This window comes from Geotrypetes seraphini, chromosome 1, assembly GCF_902459505.1.
Source record: "Geotrypetes seraphini chromosome 1, aGeoSer1.1, whole genome shotgun sequence".
NCBI classification, from domain to species: domain Eukaryota; kingdom Metazoa; phylum Chordata; class Amphibia; order Gymnophiona; family Dermophiidae; genus Geotrypetes; species Geotrypetes seraphini.
Window position 1 is genome coordinate 107,415,593 of NC_047084.1, and position 20,698 is coordinate 107,436,290.

General features: G+C 45.1%; 1 protein-coding gene across 1 annotated transcript in view; it reads left to right on the forward strand.

Annotated features, from left to right (window-relative positions):
- Window positions 1-20,698, forward strand: part of DNAI1 (dynein axonemal intermediate chain 1) — a 394,766-nt gene that overhangs the window by 168,788 nt on the left and 205,280 nt on the right. Inside the window, exons 9-10 of the mRNA XM_033935572.1 lie at window positions 11,174-11,293; window positions 15,334-15,418. Of these exons, the coding sequence (XP_033791463.1) occupies window positions 11,174-11,293; window positions 15,334-15,418 (205 nt within the window). The remainder of the gene's footprint in view (window positions 1-11,173; window positions 11,294-15,333; window positions 15,419-20,698) is intronic.

The following is a 20,698-nucleotide window of genomic DNA, read 5'->3' on the forward strand; positions in this document are numbered from 1 at the left end:
CTTACTTAGCTTTCAGAGGTTAAAACCTCTTTTTTCAGATCAGTAAACTATACTGCTGTTACAGTATCCCTGTCCTGACCTGAGGAAAGCTTTGGGCAAGCAGCACTGCTTGCAAAATTACAGTTCTCCTTGCCTTTCTTACCCGCGTTGCTTGTTTCTATTACTTTCCATCGATGGGGGGGCCCGTGTTGCCGATCGGGGGCCTCCTTTATAGGGCCCCTTGACCATTTTGGGCCCTAGGCATGTGCCTACTGGGCCTATTGGTTAATCTGGTCAGGCTATTCCAGCTGTCTAAAGTGTGCTATATTAAAAGGACTTAACTGTTTTTTTTTCTGTGAAGTTTAAACCAGTGCTGAGAGGGTTCCTTTTTGAACTTGGTTTTTCCAGCAACCATAGGGCTGTGGTGATAAAGGGAATCAAGGATTGACTGTGCAAGAAGCCTTTTTGCTGCAAAAGGGGTTTTTTTTGTTTTGTTTTGTCTCTACTTTTTGAAGACTAGAAGGAACAATGAACTAAGCTTATGGGACATTACTGTGAACTAATTTTGGATTATTTGTTTTCTTTTTCCATCAAAAGCAACTGCAAACTAGTTTTCTTTATCTGCCTGGGAGTTTTGGAAAAAGCATTACTCAAGCCAAGGCATGGCAACCCTCCTGCTGTAAAAAGCCTCTGGAACCCAGAAAACTGCTGTGGTGTGCTGAAAATATTTTGTTTTGTTAAAAATTTGCATTTATCTGTTGCTTATTGTTGTGCTTTTGTGTTTTGGCTTTTTATTTGTGCTTTATTTTTCTGGAAAATATTTTGCTTTGTCTTGAAAGACTTAGACGATAAATCATTATTTTTGCATTCAAGCCATTTTGACTCCAGTTGTGCTCTGTCCTGTGTGCTGGGTGTCATTCTTGTTCAGTGCTGTGGGTTTAGTCTGAGTCAAGCACCCCCTGTAGGGCTGTCCCATATTGGAAGCACGCCTTGGAAATGTTTATGCCACCTAAGCTGGGTGGACCGCAACTGTTCAGCGGACCCCTTGTTAGCGACAGGACCTCTGGTGGCAGGTGGGAGTGGGCATCCCTCTTGCCATTTTGCTGCTGTAGGGAGGGGTGGTGGGCATGGCAGGAGGGAGTGGGCATCCCGCCTGCCAATTTTCGCTAGCGCAGGTGGGGATTCTAGGTGCTGTGTTTATCGGGAAGGACCATCATCGGTGGAGGGGTTTTTAAAAAATATTGTCCATGTGTAACACACCCAGCATCTGTGCTCATTTAAAAATAAAACAAAACCTTTTCTGCCCTAAACAGATGAAGGGCTTCACCTGCCAGCTCTGCGCATGTGTGAGAGTTTCTCACAGTGATCAATCGGATGGGAGAGATGAGGATTACGACTAACTTCTGCGTATATCATTTGCATGCAAACTTTTTAGTGCATCAATAGCTCTTTTTTAATCGGCCAAAAATCGGTTCGGAGTAGACCTTACGTTCTCTTTAGTGCATCTAGCCCTAAGTTTCATCAAACAACCCAAAGAAAGAAGGGTTCTTGTTAACAATATCTTGGCCTGTTCCTAAAGTGGTCCCACACAAACAGGTACTTATCAGTCTTCTCTCCAGCTCCTCGGTTCATCTTGGAGTCAGATACAGGCATAAAGGTCCACACTCTAGTATCACTGTGGTTTACCTTCAGTCCAGCTCTGCAAGAAACAGGGGGGACACTTCAGCAAACTTCCCTTCTCCTCTCCTCCTCAGGGCTTTCTCCCTAGCCCTGCCCTTTATGTTCCTTACAACTGCTTCTGGTCTCCTCCTCTTTTTCCCTCCCCATTTCCTGGGGTTGTCCTGTGTCTGGGGAAGAAGTGTCCAGCAGGGGGCGTGCACCCTTTTCCATAGTGTGCCTCTGACCTTGTGAGGAAGGATTTTGTGGAAAAAGTGGCAGAGTTCTATACACTCCCTCACAATCTGGCCCTTAGAGCCTGTGTAATTTGGGCACTTAACCTGCAGCACCCAGCTATAGAATTTCTTCCTTTGTCACCTTATCAGCTTCCTAGAACTCTGCTAATTGCTTAACAAGCTAGTCTTTCCACTGCATTCTATCTCTGGCTTTTTTCTTGTGTAGTTTTTCCTCTTTCTTGCTCCTTTGCCTTTCCTCTCTTTCTTCAAACAATATCTGCTTTATCCCAGGACAAGCAGGCATGATATTCTCACATGTGGGTGACGTCATCTACGGAGCCCCGGCGCGGACAGCTTTTCAAGCAAACTTGCTAGAAGTTTCAAGTTTGCACACTGCACCACGCATGTGCGTGCCTTCTGCCCACTAGAGGGCGCATCCCACCTCGTGGTCCTCAGTTCAAATTTTTCCGCGGAGCAAGAAAGCCCTGTGGATCTGAGCTCCAGTGTTTTTGCCTTCTAGCTGCCGCGTTTAGTTTGTTTATTGATCGGATTAATCGCGGTGCTGCTTTATTTTTCGTCCGTCTTACAAAAAAAAAAAAAAAAAAAAAAAATAATAATTGTTTTTCGTTGGGCTCCGGGGGCTCCCGGAAGCCTGAGCCGGGGAACGTCGGTCGTTCCCGGCCTTCTTCTTTTTCTCGTCGATGTCCCGTCCTGTTACGGGATTCAAGAAATGCAGCCGGTGTGAGAGACTACTCTCCATCACCGACCCTCACCGGTGGTGCATTGTCTGTCTTGGGCCCGAACATCCAACAGCCTCGTGTGATCGCTGTGCTACCTTCCAGAACAGGGCCCTCCGTCGCCGTAAGGCCAGAATGGCGGAATTGTTCGCCGTCGACGCGCCGCCCAAGGCCTCGACGTCGGCCCCGGCTTCGGCCCCGGCCTTGACCTCGGCCTCGGCGTCCTCGGGGGCCTCGGCGTCGCCTCGGCCCTCATCTTCGAAGCCGTCGTCATCGAAGCCAGCTTCGGGTAAGTCCTCTGTTCCATCCCCTTCAGCAAAGAAGCCATCCTCGAGTCAGGCCAAAGCGGGTGGGTCGACCCCGGCCCCGCATCGGACCTCGACTCCGCACACCCCGAGGGAATACTCGAGACCGAGGTCGCCCTCCAGGGAGTGTGCCCCGGACTCGGAACTCCCCACCTTCGTGGGGATTCCGGCCTTCCAGGATCTCCTTCGAGCCTTGATCTCATCGGAGCTGTCGGGAGCCCTGGAAGTGCTGCAGCGTGCTGCGGGCCCGGCGACGTCGACCTCGGCCGGGGCGCCCTCGGCCTCGGAGGCCCCGGTCTCGGCTCCCTCGACCTCGGGAGCCCCGGCCTCGGCGACCTCGGTCTCGGGTATTGCGGCCCCGTCCACCTCGGTCTCGGCCCCGCCCCGGACCTCGACCTCGGGGGAGCCTCCTGAGCGCAGTGTCCGCCCAAAAGAAAAGTTCCGCAGAGTGCGCCGACTTTCCTCCTCGGCTTCGGGATCTTCCCCGGACGCCTCGCCCTCGAGGCGACCTCGGACGAGGCGCCGATCGAGGAAGCCTAAGCGACCCCGGGGCTCGCCTCGGCGCGATCGTTCCTCGTCGTTCGGGGGCGAGGCGCTGCAGGTGTCGGAGTTGCGCCTCGATAATCCGAGGCTCCTCCGCTCACCTCGGGGAAAGTCTTCCCGCGCCGCCTCGCCGAGGAAACGGGAGAGGACCCCACGGACCCCGGGATCCTCCCCCAGGGACTCCCCTAGGAGGATGATTTCACCCTCCCCCTCGAGGGCCGTGGAGAGAGGATCCTGGGATTCAGGATCGGTTAGGAATCCTCAGTATTCCCATGAGGCCTCCCCCCGCTCCTCGGTGGGACGGTCGAGAACCCCGTCCCCCCAGGCTAGGCCGTCCTCCTTCTCATCTTTTGTCCAGGACATGGCCCAAGCCCTGGGGATTGACCTGATGGTAGGTTCCAAATATTCCAAGGAATTTCTAGAGGAACAGGACCTTCCCACTCCCCCTAGAGAGGTACCTAGACTCCCTCTCAACAGTGTCCTCCTGCAGACCTGGCTGAAGAACTTGTCGAGCCCTCTTACAGGCACGTCTGTCCCGTCAAAAATGGAATCAAAGTATAGGACGATTCCCCCGAAAGGGTTTGATAAGGCGCAGCTCTCCCACCAGTCCCTCCTGGTGGAATCTGCCCTTAAAAAATCACAGCCCTCACGGGTTTCTGCGGCGGTTCCACCCGGCAGGGAGGGGCGGACCCTGGACAAGTTTGGCCGTCGCCTCTATTCAAACACTCTGATGGCCACCAGAGTTCTAAATTACTCCTTCACCTTTTCCTCCTACTTGCGTGGGATGGTGAAGGACCTTCCTCAATATCGGAACTCGTTACCGGACTCCAAAAGAGCAGGATTCGATAAGTTTATGTCCAACCTGTCTCAATTGCGGTTGTACCTTTTCCATTCAGTGTACGACACCTTTGAGCTGGTTTCGAGGGTGTCGGCCCTCGCAGTGGCCATGCGCCGCTTGGCCTGGCTTCGCACCCTCGACATGGACCCAAACCTGCAGGAACGTCTTGCAGACCTGCCCTGTGTGGGGTCCGAGTTATTTGACGAGTCTTTGGAGGCGGCGACCAAACGGTTGTCGGAACAGGAACGCTCTTTAGCATCCCTGGTCCGCCCCAAACCTAGGCCCCCGCCACAGAAACCTTTCCGGCCTCCGCCGCGCCGGTACCCCCAGAAGTCGACCCCGTCCTTCTCAAGACCGCCTCCGAGACGTTCGTCTCAACGAGGCAGAGGGGGACAAACCCAAGCCCCGGCGCAGGGCCCTTCTAAGCCCGCGCCTTCCTTTTGACGGGCTGAGCGGACGGGGCGGGTTCCCCTCCGCACCTTCACCAGAACCCCTTCCTATCGGGGGGCGTCTTCGGTCCTTCCGGAAGGCATGGACCGCGATTACCTCAGACGCTTGGGTGCTCCGGATCGTCTCCGAAGGCTACTCGCTCAATTTTGTGTCCTCACCACCGGACAGTCCCCCAAGTTTAGCCTGGTGCAACCGGTCGCAACTACCGACCCTTCTGACCGAAGCCAAAGCTCTCCTGAAGCTTCGGGCGGTCGAGCCGGTCCCCAAGGACCAGTGGGGGACGGGATTTTACTCCCGTTACTTTTTGGTCCCAAAAAAGACCGGGGACATGCGCCCCATACTCGACCTCAGGAAGCTCAACAAATGCCTGGCCAGGGAGAAATTTCGAATGCTATCTCTCCCGGTCTTGTATCCTCTCTTGGAGGAAGGGGACTGGATGTGCTCCCTCGACTTGAAGGAAGCATATACCCATGTCCCGGTGCACCCCACCTGCCGAAAATTCTTACGATTCCAGGTGGGAGACCTACACCTCCAGTACAGAGTCCTGCCCTTCGGCCTGGCCGCGTCCCCACGAGTATTCACGAAGTGCATGGTAGTAGTGGCGGCAGCCCTGAGGTCTCGCGGGCTCCACGTGTTCCCTTACCTGGACGACTGGCTCATCAAAGCCCCGACCAGGGAGGAGGTTATCTCAGCGACCCGACAGTCTATTGCCTTCCTGCAAACCCTCGGATTCGAGATAAACTTTCCAAAGTCTCAGTTGAGGCCGGCTCAGTCTCTTCAATTCATAGGTGCGGTGCTGGACACGGTGCGCCTGCGCTCCTACCTTCCGACCCAACGGTTGGAAGTCTTGGTACGGATGAGCCGCCAGGTCTCTCAACTACCAAGGGTGTCGGCCAAGCGCATGATGATGCTGCTCGGCCATATGGCCTCGACGGTACACGTCACGCCATTTGCGAGGCTGCATCTGAGGATCCCTCAGTATACACTCGCATCACAATGGCGCCAGGAGTGCGATCCGGAGTCGCGCCTCATTTCGGTGACTCCGCTTTTGCGGAAATCGCTAAGTTGGTGGACAGACTCTTCAAATCTGTCCACGGGACTAATGTTTCGCACTCCCCCATTTCGCAAGGTTCTGACCACGGACTCCTCGGACTACGCGTGGGGAGCCCACCTCGACGGTCTTCGCACACAGGGCCTGTGGTCGGCGGAGGACCGTCGCTGTCACATCAACGTGCTAGAGCTTCGGGCCATCTTCCTAGCACTTCGAGCCTTCGTTCACGTAGTACAGGACCAGGTGGTCCTCGTCCGCACGGACAACCAAGTAGCAATGTACTATGTGAACAAACAGGGGGGAACGGGGTCGTGGCCCCTCTGCTCCGAGGCCCTTCGCCTCTGGGAGTGGGCGGCCTCCCGGAACATCTTCCTCCGGGCGGTCTACATCCAGGGGGAACTGAATTGTCTGGCGGACAAACTCAGTCGACTCCTGCAACCCCACGAGTGGACTCTACACTCAGCAGTTCTGCACGAGGTCTTCGCTCGCTGGGGAACGCCACAGGTAGATCTGTTCGCCTCTCCGGAGGCACACAAACTACCACTATATTGTTCTCGGATGTACTCGCGGGATCGTCTGGAGGCGGATGCCTTCCTTCTCGATTGGGACGGGAAGTTCCTCTATGCATTCCCTCCTTTCCCTCTGATCATGCGAACGTTGGTACACCTCAGATCGTCCACGGCCACGATGATTCTCATAGCTCCTCGGTGGCCGCGTCAGAACTGGTTCTCCCTACTGCTCCAACTCAGCGCCAGGGAACCCCTTCTTCTGCCTGTCGGTCCTTCTCTGCTATCTCAGAATCAAGGATCCATGTTACATCCCAATCTGCAGTCATTGCACCTGACAGCTTGGTTTCTTGTTCCCTGACCCCTCCGGACCTGTCTCAATCAGTGAGGGAAGTGCTGGAAGCCTCCCGCAAGATCTCGACGAGGCTTTGCTATTCGCAGAAATGGACCAGGTTTTCCACCTGGTGCTCTTCTTTCCTCCTGGACCCGGTATCGGCCCCGGTACCCTCGGTTCTGGACTACTTATTCCATTTGTCGCGCTCTGGCCTGAAAACCACTTCGGTGCGTGTCCATCTTAGTGCGATTTCCGCCTTCCACCAACACCTGGATGGACGCCCTCTGTCTCTCCATCCCTTGGTGACACGCTTCATGAAAGGATTACTCAGGGTTTGTCCCCCGCTCAAACCTCCCCCAGTCGTATGGAATTTGAATGTGGTTTTAGCTCAACTGATGAAACCACCCTTTGAGCCACTCAACAAGTCCCTCTTGAAATTTCTGACTTGGAAGGTGGTGTTTCTGATTGCCCTCACCTCCGCTAGGCGGATTGGGGAACTACAAGCCTTGGTTGCGGACCCACCCTTCACCGTATTCCATCATGACAAGGTGGTCCTCCGCACCCATCCTAAGTTTGTCCCGAAGGTTGTTTCTGATTTCCACCTCAATCAGTCCATTGTCCTTCCTGTGTTCTTCCCTAAGCCCCACTCCCATCCTGGCGAGACGGCGCTTCACACGCTTGACTGTAAGAGGGCGTTGGCATTTTACCTTCAACGCACCAAGTCCCATCGGAAGGTCCCGCAATTATTCTTGTCCTTCGATCCCAATCGATTAGGGCACCCAGTTTCCAAGCGCACTCTGTCTAACTGGTTGGCGGCGTGCATCTCCCTTTGCTATACTCAGGCTGGCCTTCCTCCCCCGGGTCGAGTCACGGGGCACAAGGTCCGAGCAATGGCAGCTTCGATAGCCTTCCTCCGTTCCACCCCGATGGAAGACATATGTAAGGCTGCCACTTGGTCTTCGGTTCATACATTCACCTCTCACTACTGTCTGGACACTCTGTCCAGGAGTGACGGCCGGTTTGGCCAGTCAGTTTTACAAAATCTGTTTTCTTAAAATTGCCATCCTCCCACCTGCCCTTTTTGGTTTGGCTTGGAGGTCACCCACATGTGAGAATATCATGCCTGCTTGTCCTGGGATAAAGCACAGTTACTTACCGTAACAGGTGTTATCCAGGGACAGCAGGCATATATTCTCACAACCCGCCCACCTCCCCGGGGATGGCTTCTAAGCTAGTTATGGAACTGAGGACCACGAGGTGGGATGCGCCCTCTAGTGGGCAGAAGGCACGCACATGCGTGGTGCAGTGTGCAAACTTGAAACTTCTAGCAAGTTTGCTTGAAAAGCTGTCCGCGCCGGGGCTCCGTAGATGACGTCACCCACATGTGAGAATATATGCCTGCTGTCCCTGGATAACACCTGTTACGGTAAGTAACTGTGCTTTTTCTTCCACTTGCCAGCAGACTGATTGATTACTTTCCTCTGTGTTCTGAACCCTTCCAGCTTTCTTAGCATATCTGCCAGGTTGCCTGTCTAATGTGAGCATTTCCTGTCAGTTCAGGGGCTTCAATTTTCAGCATTTAGCAATATAGTAACATAGTAGATGACGGCAAATAAAGACCCAAATGGTCCATCCAGTCTGCCTAACCTGATTCAATTTAAATTTTTTTTTCTTCTTAGCTATTTCTGGGCAAGAATCCAAAGCTCTACCCAGTACTGTGCTTGGGTTCCAACTGCTGAAATTTCCGTCAAAACCTACTCCAACCCATCTACACCCTCCCAGCCATTAAAGCCCTCTCCAGCCCATCCTCCCCCAAACAGCCATATACAGACTGTGCAAGTCTGCCCAGTACTGGCCTTAGTTCAATATTTAATCTTATTTTCTGATTCTATCCTCTGTGTTCATCCCACGCTTCTTTGAACTCAGTCACAGTTTTACTCTCCACCACCTCTCTCGGGAGCGCATTCCAGGCATCCACTACCCTCTCCGTAAAGTAAAATTTCCTAACATTGCCCCTGAATCTACCACCCCTCAACCTCAAATTATGTCCTCTGGTTTTACCATTTTCCTTTCTCTGGAAAAGATTTTGTTCTACGTTAATACCCTTCAAGTATTTGAACGTCTGAATCATATCTCCCCTGTCTCTCCTTTCCTCTAGGGTATACATATTCAGGGCTTCCAGTCTCTCCTCATACGTCTTCTGGCGCATGCCTCCTATCATTTTCGTCGCCCTCCTCTGGATCGCCTCAAGTCTTCTTACGTCCTTCGCCAGATACGGTCTCCAAAACTGAACACAATACTCCAAGTGGGGCCTCACCAATGACCTGTACAGGGGCATCAACACCTTCTTCCTTCTACTGACTACTCCTCTCTTTATACAGCCCAGCATCCTTCTGGCAACAGCCACTGCCTTGTCACACTGTTTTTTTGCCTTTAGATCTTCAGACACTATCACCCCAAGGTCCCTCTCCCCGTCCGTGCATATCAGCTTCTCTCCTCCCAGCATATACGGTTCCTTCCTATTATTAATCCCCAAATGCATTACTCTGCATTTCTTTGCATTGAATTTTAGTTGCCAGGCATTAGACCATTTCTCTAACTTTTGCAGATCCTTTTTCATATTTTCCATTCCCTCTTCGGTGTCTACTCTTTTGCAAATCTTGGTATCATCTGCAAGCTGAGCCCATCTTCTTCCAGGGCGCTCCTAAACTCTTTGCAGCTCCCTCTGCCACCAAATTTGTATAAACAGTAACGGAGTGCTCAGTCTCATGACTTTTCCACCCGTTCACATCGAGGTCGGTGCTGCTTTTGTAGCAGTTATTTTTCTCAGTTTATATACCGATACAAATCTATAAGTGCCTATTTGAATGCACAAAACAGTCTATGCACTCAAATTGTTCATAGGATTACCGTATTTTCACTCATATACCGCGCACCCGTGTAAAACGCGCACACGGGTATAGCGCGCGGGAAACTGTAATTTATGTAAAGAAATTTTTATATACCGCGCACACCCATATACCGCGCATGCCGCCCCGACTCTCCCATCGCCGCCCGACTCTCCTTTCGCCCGTCCCGACTCTCCTCTGGCCGTCCCGACTCTCCTTTCGCCCGCCCTGACTCTCCTCTCCCCCTTCAAGTCCTGTCTCCACCCTGAAAGCCTGATGCCCCCCCCGATGTCCGATTCACCCCCCCCCCCCCCGCAGGACCGCTCGCACCCCCACCCCGAAGGACCGCTCGCACCCCCACAGCCTCCCCACCCCCCCATCAAGGAGAAGCTGCCTACCGTTGTCCTGCTGCTTCCTCTGCCGGCTGTCCCGCCCCTTCTGTGAGCCCTGCGTCTGTGCTGCTTCCTCTTCTGGCGGTCCCGCCCTTTCTCTGGGGTGCTAGTGAACCATAGAGAGAAGGACCCAGGCCCATAAGCCTCTTTAACCACTGCATTCATGGTGAAACATGTGCACCTCCAAAACCTCCCCAAATCATATTATATTGCAATATAGATGACACCTGCAGCCTTAAGGGCTATGGGGGTGGTAGACCTGTGGGTATAGTAGGTTATGGGGGTGTTTTGGTGGGCTCACCATGACCTATAAGGGAGTTGTGGTGAGATGTTTATGTGGCACCCTTTTTGTGAAGTTTGCAGCAGTGCCCTGTAAGGTGTCTCACTACTCTGTTGCCAAATCTTAGTGTCCAGTCCATTACTTTGCTGACCCCGCCCATGTCCAAAAGGTCTTGCTCTAGGCATTTTTACTTGGACAAATTTTTGGATGAGAATGGGGTATAAAGATAGACGACGACTGGACGTAGAAGTAGACTGTTCTCGGAAAAAAAAGAAATATTTTGGACGTATTTTTTGAGAATAGACTTTTGACATGTTCGATTTTGGGTGACTGGAGACTTAGGTCCAAAACAGACTTAGATGTATTTTTTGATTATGCCCCTCCATGGTTCCATAACTAAAGCAATAATGCCTCTCATATACTATTACAAAAATATATAAATTACTATTATCTTAAATAATGCCGACATCTTACTAGGCTGAAATTTGAATGGAGACCCCCAAAGAGTGAGCATTCCTTAGACTGAAGAGCCGCAAAATACCTTTTTCTACTATAGCAGTACTGACGTCAGAGCACACCTCTGCACCACATTGGTTAATTCCACTTTCTACGCTAGAAGTGCTAACGTCCGTGCAAAGGCTCTGCACCACATTGGTTAATTCATCATTCATGCTTCCCATAGAAATTTTTTTTTACTTCTAGATGTTATTTGGCAAAAAAGAAAGAAAAACAGGAAAAAAGAAAGAGAAAAAAAATCTGCCCTCACCCATATCTGCTCTGTGGTCACAATATTTTTTGCCCAGTGCCATTATAAAGCTAACCTTATAGGTTATTAATTAACTTAATTAAGCTGGTAGGGGAAGGAAGGGGGAAGCCTGTTTTCTAAGAATACTGTGTCTGATATGTAATACTTCAGTTGTTGCAAAATCCTTTTAAAGTGCAATTTCTCTTATTCGTGTGAATGAATCTTTATTTTAGTGGGAAATATATGATGCATACGTAAAGGAAGTTCAGTTGCAAGAGAAGGCAAAGGAAAAGCAGAAACCTTCAGCCAAGAAAGAAGAGACGATACAGAAAAAAATAGCTTTGGAGTACCAGGTATTTTTTGTTTGTTTGTTTTTAATGATAACACTAGAGAATCTGAGCTTCATTCAGAAATTTAGGAATTATTCAGACATTGTTGTGAAATGTAGCTTCAACCCAGCAAAACATTTTTTTAAGTCTACTATGGTCAAATCTGAAATTTTGAGGTTCTGTCAAAATTTGTCCAGTCTTCGCATAATGCAGCCTAAGGCTCCTACTGCAATAGGAATACTCCAATATGACTTGTTCTAGTCTTGTAGTACAGGAAACAGGGAATAAAACCCATGGGAAAACACTAGAGATCGTGCAAGTGGGGTTGGAACTGTGCATATCAACCAGGGATATATCAAGCAAATCTTTATTGAGATATTAAAATAACAGTCTCTTAAATCCAAGTTTATTAAAATTTTTATTAATCATGACTTGAGTCGCTATCCAACATATCACCAACAATTGGAAGGATTGTAGTAAACTTAATTTCACCTTTTGATGGAACTCATTATGTCATATGTTCAAAATGGAAAGATCAATAGCTGTACAAAATGGAAACTATAAGACCTTTTCTAAAATATGGGGGTCATTGACATCTTTTTGTGATGATTAAACACCAGTTATTTGATTGAAATATACACCATGAATAATAGAGAGGGGGAAGGGTGCTTATTTATTGTGTTTACTATTAATAATAATGGGAAGGGGGGGTGGGTTATGGGTTTACATATATACAATTGTTGTTTTTCTTGATAGATTTACAAGTGATGTTTTCAAGAATATGTATGATATTAATTTGTACACTTGTTGAAAGATTAAAAATGAATAAAGATTTATTTTTTAAAAAAAATTTTTTTTTGAAATACCGCCTTGTCAGAATTCAAAGCGTTTTTTATAAAAATTAAAATTATAAAAAAAACACAGGACAAGGCCATTAAACGAAGACAAAACAAATATACATGACATACTGGAACGAGAGGAGGTGGGGGAGGAATTACAATGTTTGGATAGTAAAGAACAGAAAACAGGGAAAACAAAATAGAAAGGAATGGCCAAACTAGTATAAAATTCAAAACATCCTTAAAGGACAATCAGACTTCAAAAGCATCTTTAAAATAAATGTTTTTAAACTGGATTTAAATTTATCTAGTGATGTAATCTCTCTTAAGTAGCTGGGAGCTGAATTCCACAGTGAGGGGGCCATATCTGAGAAGATATTGGTTCTCATGGTATTGATATACCTTAACGAGGGAATTGAAAGCAGATTTTGGTTAGAGGATCGGAGGGAACACTGGGAAAAGTGCGGACCCAATATAATCCGTGTTTCAGCTGGGAAGCCTACTTCAGGGAGTATAATCAACATCCAGCAGGTGGCGTTTGCGTAACATCAAAAGCCAGCTTAATTAATAAAACCAGTACAATACGGGGAAGTCCCTTGTAAGGTTGAATAGTAGTGTGAGCTCTGTCGATTATATCCCTGAAATAGGCTTCCCAGCCGAAAGACGTACCTTGTTGGGTCCACAACATGCAGTGAGCACATAGAAGAGACTTTTATTTTACTATCCCAATAAAGATTTGTTTGTTTGATCTATCCCTGGTTAATGTGTACAGTTCCAACCCCACTTGTTCTAGAGTCTTTCCATTTCTTTTGTCAGGTCTTGATACTTTGTTAATTATTCCAATTCTTTGTCTTTAATTTTTGTGTCTCCTAGTGCCACAATGTCCAATAAAAAAAATCACAAGCCATATATCTGATCTTCACGTTCAATATTAATTATTTAAAGACTATATTCATGATCAATAGAGTTTCCTGATCAACACACTTCTTAAAAATTTCAAAACACTAAGCACCTCTTCTGAAGTAGGATCTTCACTTCTTCAGGTGTAGAGGAATAGACCTCAGTGGCGAAATCTACACTCGCTCAAAGTTGTTACGGTGTAGGCCCTCCTCATTGGTCATATTCCAACCACCTTCCTATTTAATTTTTATTTCCATCCTTTTCTAGAACTTATAAATAATTTTCAATAAAATTGGTTAATTTTTAACTTAACTTATAAGAGTAGCTGAACCAGGGCTAAAAGGATGGAAATAAAAATTAAATAGGAAGGTGGTTGGAATATGACCAATGAGGAGGGCCTACACTGTAACAACTTTGAGCAAGTGTAGATTTAGCCACTGAGGTCTATTCCTCTACACCTGAAGAAGTGAAGATCCTACTTCAGAAGAGGTGCTTAGTGTTTTGAAATTTTTAAGAAGTGTGTTGATCAGGAAACTCTATTGATCGTGAATATAGTCTTTAAATAGTTAATATTGAACATGAAGATCCAGATATATGGCTTTTGATTAGAAATACTTCACATTAAACTATTAAAAAAATTTGCCTTCCATTTCTGTGATTTTCAGTAAAAAAAATCGCAGCATTTTGATTACCCTGATGTTGAATGTACTATGTCCTAAATGTCAATCGGAATTTGAAAGTCCTATACAGTCCGTTCTCGTTATTTGCAATAGTATGGTTCCTGGAAAAGTTCTCAAACGATGAAATTGCGAATAGCGAAACGTGTCTTTGGGAAAATAGATTCCAGCAGTACATTTTGCACCTCAAAACTGCGTAAAATGAATAATGGATTGGATATGATGTGCTCTTGGATACGATGTCACACAGTGTAGTCCTGAGAGAGAGATTTTTTTGTTTGTTTTATAAGAAGTGTTTGGGTTCCTGATGAAGGCTCTCTGCCGAAACATAGTCTGTGTTAAGTCTTGTGGGTGAAGTTCCACAAAATAAGATTTGATTGAATTGATTGGACTTTGACCCCTTCACGTGCCCATTTTGGTTACCACTTTTCCTTAATGCTTGGTTTGTGTCTGGGGGAGATCTGTATCTTCTTTGGTTTTTGTGGATTGCATGACATGTACCCAGCTGTGTTTCATAACAGGAACATAAGAATAGCCTTACTGGGTCCATCATGCCCAGTAGCTCGTCCACATGGTGGCCAATCCAGGTCCCTAGTATCTGGCCAAAACCCAAAGAGTAGCAACGTTTCATGCTACCGATTCAGGGCAAGCAGTGGCTTCCCCCATGTCTTTTTCAATAACAGACTATGGACTTTTCCTCCAGGAACTTGTCCATACATTTCTTAAAACCAGCCATGCTATCCACTCTTACCACAACCTCTAGCAATGCGTTCCAGAGCCTAACTATTCTCTGAGTGAAAAAAAATTTCCTCCTATTGGTTTTAAAAGTATTTCCCTGTAACTTCATAGAGTGTCCCCTAGTCTTTGTAATTTTTGACGGAGTGAAAAATCGATCCACTTGTACACATTCTACTCCACTCAGGATTTTGTAGACTTCAATCATATCATATTATTGGAAAACCATGTAGCGTTATCTTATGATACTGTGATATTTGGAATGTATATGAGAAAAAAGAGTCAGATATCATCATGTAATAATAAACTTTTAATGATCATGACTGGAGTTGCCATCCAACATATTACTAATAATTGGAAATATCATAGTAGGCTGAATTTTAATTTTTGGTGGAATTCATTATGTCACATATATAGAATGGAAAGATCAATAGCGATACAAAATGGAAATTATAATAATTTTATTAAAATTTGGGAGCCATTAACGTCTTTTTGTCATGATTAAATGCCATTTTTCTATTAGTTATACACCATATAGTATTTGGAGGGGGGAGGGGTACAAATATAGGTTTCTTATTATGAATGAAGGGCTTTGAGGGAGGGTGGGGAGAGGGTTACATTTGTATGTTTAGATTATAATGATAAGATATGCAAGTGCTCTGATTAATTGTGTTTATTATGATTGTTGTACACTTGATGAAAGTTTTAAAAATGAATAAAGAATTATAAAAAAAAAAATCATATCTCCCCTCAGCTTTCTCTTTTCACATAAAAAGAGTAAAGTCTAATTGACTAGATGTTCTCTTTTTCTGTGGTACAACCAAAGCAGTTTACATTTATTATATGCAGGTACTTTCTCTGTCCCTAGTGGGCTCACACTTGATAACTTGTGTTCTGTGCTTTCCTCTTTCAGGGTGATGACATAACCAGAGTGTCCAAATCCAGCAAAATTGTGGAGCGAATGGTGAATCAGAACATATATGACGACGTTGCACAGGGTATGGAGCTGTCTACCCGTATGGGCTGAAACTGTGAATGTTCATTTTGCACTGCTCCTTCTGCAGGCGAGGATTTTTGCTGCATTCGCTGCACACGTCATCTTGCTGCGGATATCACACACTCACTGTTCATCTTATATGCTGCTGACGTTCGGCTCTGCATTAAGCCAGCTCATAAAGGCAGCACGGATGGAGGAGCGAGTGAGGCTGGGGAGGGAGGTTCAAATCTGCCCCTTCGCCTCTGAAGTTGATTTCCAGCTGGGGAGGGGGAGGGGAAGCGGATGGTCGGGGCCCTGGCTGTTCGGTCCGTGCGGCCGACAGTAAGCCCGAATGGAGGCTTCAAATCCGCCCCTCTGAAGGTGATTTCCACAGGGGGAGGGGAAACGGATGGTCGGGACCCGTGCTGCTCGGTCCATGCGGCGTCCGGGCATTTCTCTGTCAGCTGGTATCCTGCAGTTCCTGCACTAGCAGAGTGCCGGTTGGAGAGAGGTTGTTCACTGCAAAATGATTTGGAATTTTCAAGGAAGAGACAGACATAGAAGGCCATTTTCGATGTGACATCTAAATCCGAGCTTAGACGATTTTGGAGGTGTGTCCAAAAATCAGGTAGAGAAATGGCCTTTTTCAAAACAGCAAAATGTCTTTTTTTTTCCTTCAAAAAAGACCATTTCTAGATATGTTCAAAAAAGACCATTTCTTTTTTTTTTTTTTTTTTTAATATTTTATTTATAAATTTTTCATTCTTACAATAATTTAATTGTACATAAAGCTTCAATTAATACATGAAAAATTGTGATTACAAATCATTCATCTTATCACATAAAATATAACCCTCCCCTTTTTTCATTTCTTAAATCCATATAATATACATTCCCCTCCCCTCCCCATTTCTAATATGTGCATCTATTTTAAAAACATTTTTGGAGAAAAAAAAAACCCGGCCAAAAGAAAAACACACAAAACAAGTCATTTTTAGTAGACTGGCCACAGAGCACTGCACTACAGTGAACTTCATATAAAAAGGACCAGGTACATATTTTACCATAACCCCCTGATAGAAACATGATGGTAGGTAAAGGCCAAATGGCCCATCCAGTCTGCCCATCCGCAGTATCCACTATCTCCTCCTCTCCCTAAGAGATACCATGGGCCTGTCCTATACTTTCCTGAATTCAGTCACAGTATTTGCTTCCACCAGCTCTAAGGGCAGACTATTCTATGCATCTACCACCCTTTCTGTAAAAAAAGTATTTCCTCAGATTACTCCTGAGCCTATCACCTCTTAACTTCATCCTGTGCCCTCTTATTCCAGAGCTTCCTTTCAAATGAAAGAGACTCACCTCATGCGCATTTATACCACTTAGGAATTTATAACTCTTTATTTATAACATTTTTTTATTACATCAAGTATGTAAACAGACAGACAGACAGACAGAAAGCGGCCAAGGAGAGAGAGAGAGAGAAAGAAAGAAAGAAAGAAAGACAGACACACATTTATTCTAGCACCCGTTAATGTAATGGGCTTAAAGACTAGTTCTGTAATTTGGCTTGTTCAGTTTTCTCGATAGTGGAGGAGAAATTTGTGAAGGGGAGGGGAGAAAGGGGCTTTCTTGATCCTTACTCTGTATTATTTGTGTTTATAAAATGACAATTGTACAGAATATTGTTTCTTTTTATACTTTAATAAAATATGTTCAATATAAAATCATAACTGAGACTTGTGCGGATGGGATCAGATGATTTGCGGGGACCAAGCTCGCGGAGATGGGGCAGAAACGGGGTTTTTAAATTTTAGTCCTAGTAGTTTGCCGGTCCACAAAATAATTCTTTTATTTCTGCCGGTCCACGAGTGTAAAAAGGTTGAAAAACACTGTTCTACACAGCTTAGGCAGCCTGTAATTTATCTCTTTAGTGATTTTGCTGATTCTGCTTTTTTTCTTTCCTCTCACTCCATGTTTTTTATCTTTACAAGACACTATGAAGTTATAAAGCACTAATTCGCTGATTGTCCAGCCTTCTTTCAATGTGAACCGCCTAGAAGTCTTTTGACTATGGCGGTATAGAAAAATAAAGTTATTATTAACCCTTTGAAAGAAGCCTTTCACGTCCTATGTACCCTCACACTGTCTCTAAAATAGCTGTTAGAACATTCACATAGGATTACAGAGAATAGTTAAGCTCTGGCATGCATTGCCAGAGGATGTGGTAAGAGCGGTTAATGTAACTGGTTTTAAAAAAAGGTTTGGACAAGTTCCTGGAGGAAAAGTCCATAAACTACTGTTGAGACAGACATGGGGGAAAACACTGCTTGCCCTGGATCGGTGGCATGAAATGCTGCTACTATTTGGGTTTTTGCCAGGTACTTGTGGCTTGGTCGGGCCTCTGTGAACATAAGAACATAAGAAGTTGCCCCCGCTGAGTCAGACCAGAGGTCCATCTTACTCAGCGGTCCACTCCCGTGGCGGCCCATCAGGCCTAGTGCCTGAACAGTGGTCCCTGATTAATTTTGTAACTTACCTCTAATCCCATCCCTATAATCTACCTTTACTCTTATCTGTACCCCTCAATCCCTTTGTCTTCCAAGTACCTATCCAAAGCTTCTTTGAACCCCTGTAGCGTGCTCCTGTTTATCACATCCTCTGGTAGCGCGTTCCATGTATCCACCACCCTCTGTGTGAAAAAGAACTTCCTGGCGTTTGTTCTAAACCTCTCCCCTTTCAATTTCTCTGAGTGTTTTCCAATCATCCATTACATATTGTATATCATATTATAGCATGTTGTGTAAAAATTATTTTCACTACCCCTCCCTCCATGTGTGTCATAAAGAAGATATTGAGAAGAAGAAAAGAAGACGAGAAATCCTACTATTCATTCATTATAATATTTTGTCAATGGCCCCCATATTTTTATAAATTTAGTAAATGTCCCTCTTTGTATTGCTATTGCTCTTTCCATTTTGAATATATGACATATTGTATTCCACCAAAATGTATAATTTAGGTTACTATAATTCTTCCAATTGTTGGTTATATGCTGAATGGCAACCCCTGTCATGACTAATAAAAGTTTGTTATTTTCTGGTGAAATTTGACTTTTTTTTCTCATCATCATTCCAAATAACACTGTATCATATGATATTGCTACACGATTTTCCATCAATTTATTAATTTGTGGCCAAATTGCATTCCAAAAACTTGAAGGGTGGGGGGAGGGAGAGGGGATAAAAATATGTTTAGAATATTATGTATTAGATATAAAAGTGATATTGTGTATTCATTAATTGTAATTCAATATTTTGTACACTTCATGTAAAATTTGAAAATGAATAAAAAATTATATAAAAAAAAACAACAATTTCTCTGAGTGCCCCCTTGTACTTATTGATCCCCTTAATTTGAAAAATCTGTCCCTGTCTATTTTTTCTATGCCCTTCATGATCTTGAAGGTTTCTATCATGTCTCCTCTAAGTCTCCGCTTTTCCAGGGAGAAAAGCCCTAGCTTTTTCAGTCTGTCAGTATATGAGAGGTCCTCCATGCCCTTTATTAGCTTAGTTGCTCTTCTCTGGACCCTCTCAAGTACCTCCATGTCCTTCTTGAGGTACGGCGACCAGAACTGAACACAGTACTCCAGGATACTGGGCTAGATGAACCATTGGTCTACCCAGTAAGGCTATTCTTATGTTCTTATGGTCAAGTGTGCCATAGAAAAATGCTGGTCTAAACCAGCAGTCAACCTCTACTTTCAGCTTTTCACAGAAACAACAGGATAAATAGTAGCTCTTAACCCTTTCAGGACCAAGGGACATATTTGTCCCATAACTTTAAAATCCTATAAATTTTGATTGGGATAGTCTACAGTTCTAAATTTGATATGTACGGATTCCATAGGATACTGCCTTTATGTAAACAAACTGGTTCCGACATTCATTCATTAGCGTCGTTGCCAGATTGACGAGAAGATTCACTTGCCACACTGTCCATAAGCCAGAAGTGTGATTTTTTAAATAAAAATAATGATATTTCACAAAAAAAAATCAATTTTTTGGCATCTGCAAGCCCTTTTTACCATAAAAATGTCATCAAAACCACAAAAATTGGCCTACGATCTTTATGGTCCTGAAAGGGTTAAAAATGCAGGAACTCTTTTCTAAGCATGTGTGGTCATGCATTCCTTTCCTTTCTTGCTATATCATGAGCCCCAGCATATGGGAATTAGCAGGAGCATGCATGGTGGCACAGATAACCAGACTGTTTTAAGCAGCACATAATGAGGGGTTGGGGGAGAGGGAGACAGGATGGAGAAGAAGTGGTATAGGGAGGGAGAAGCTTAGGGTGTGTGCGTTTATCAGTCAAGCAGTCCTTCTCAGCATATACTGCTGCCACAGCCAAAATAAATTTTTGGGGTATGGGAAAAGGAGATCTGTAGTGGGAGTATGTAACATGTTTTTCGTCTCTAGTATATTACATGTGGAAATCTGCTATGTACTCCCTGTAGTGCACTTTACCAGTCTATAAAATAACAAGTGGAGTGGAAAGGGTAGATGTGAAACGCTTGTTTACTCTTTCCAAAAATACTAGGACTAGGGGACATGCAATGAAGTTACTAAGTAGTAGATTTAAAACAAACTGGAGAAAATATTTCTTCACACAACGTGTAATTAAACTCTGGAATTCGTTACCAGAGAATGTAGTGAAATCATTTAGCTTAGCGGGGTTTTAAAAAGGTATGGATAACATAACTATCTTTATCTTAGCCATACCTTTTTAAAACCCCGCTAAGCTAACTGATTTCACTACATTCTCCGGTAAGTCAAATTTCATCAAATAATAACAAGCTTTTATTAATTATGACAGGAGTCGCCACACAACATATTACCAATAATTGGAAAGATTACAATAGACTTAGCTATACATTTTGGTGGAATTCATTGTGTCATATTTATAAAATGGAAAGATCAATTGTCATACAAAAAGGGAATTATAATAATTTTAAAATGATTTGGGGGCCATTAACAAATTATTGCAATGAATAGACATCATTTTCCTAATGAAAGTACATTTACATGTAGGGGGAGGGGGGAGGGTAAATAGTTCTTTTAAAGGTTTGATTAATAGATTGAAATATAATATATAAATGATATTTTGAATTCAATTACTTGTGGGAAGGGTAGTTGGGGGGGGAATAAATTCATGTATGTAAAATCAGAATTGTATGAATATCAAGTGATTTATAACAGTTAATATGATGTAGTATTGTGCACTTGTAAGATGAAAAATGAAT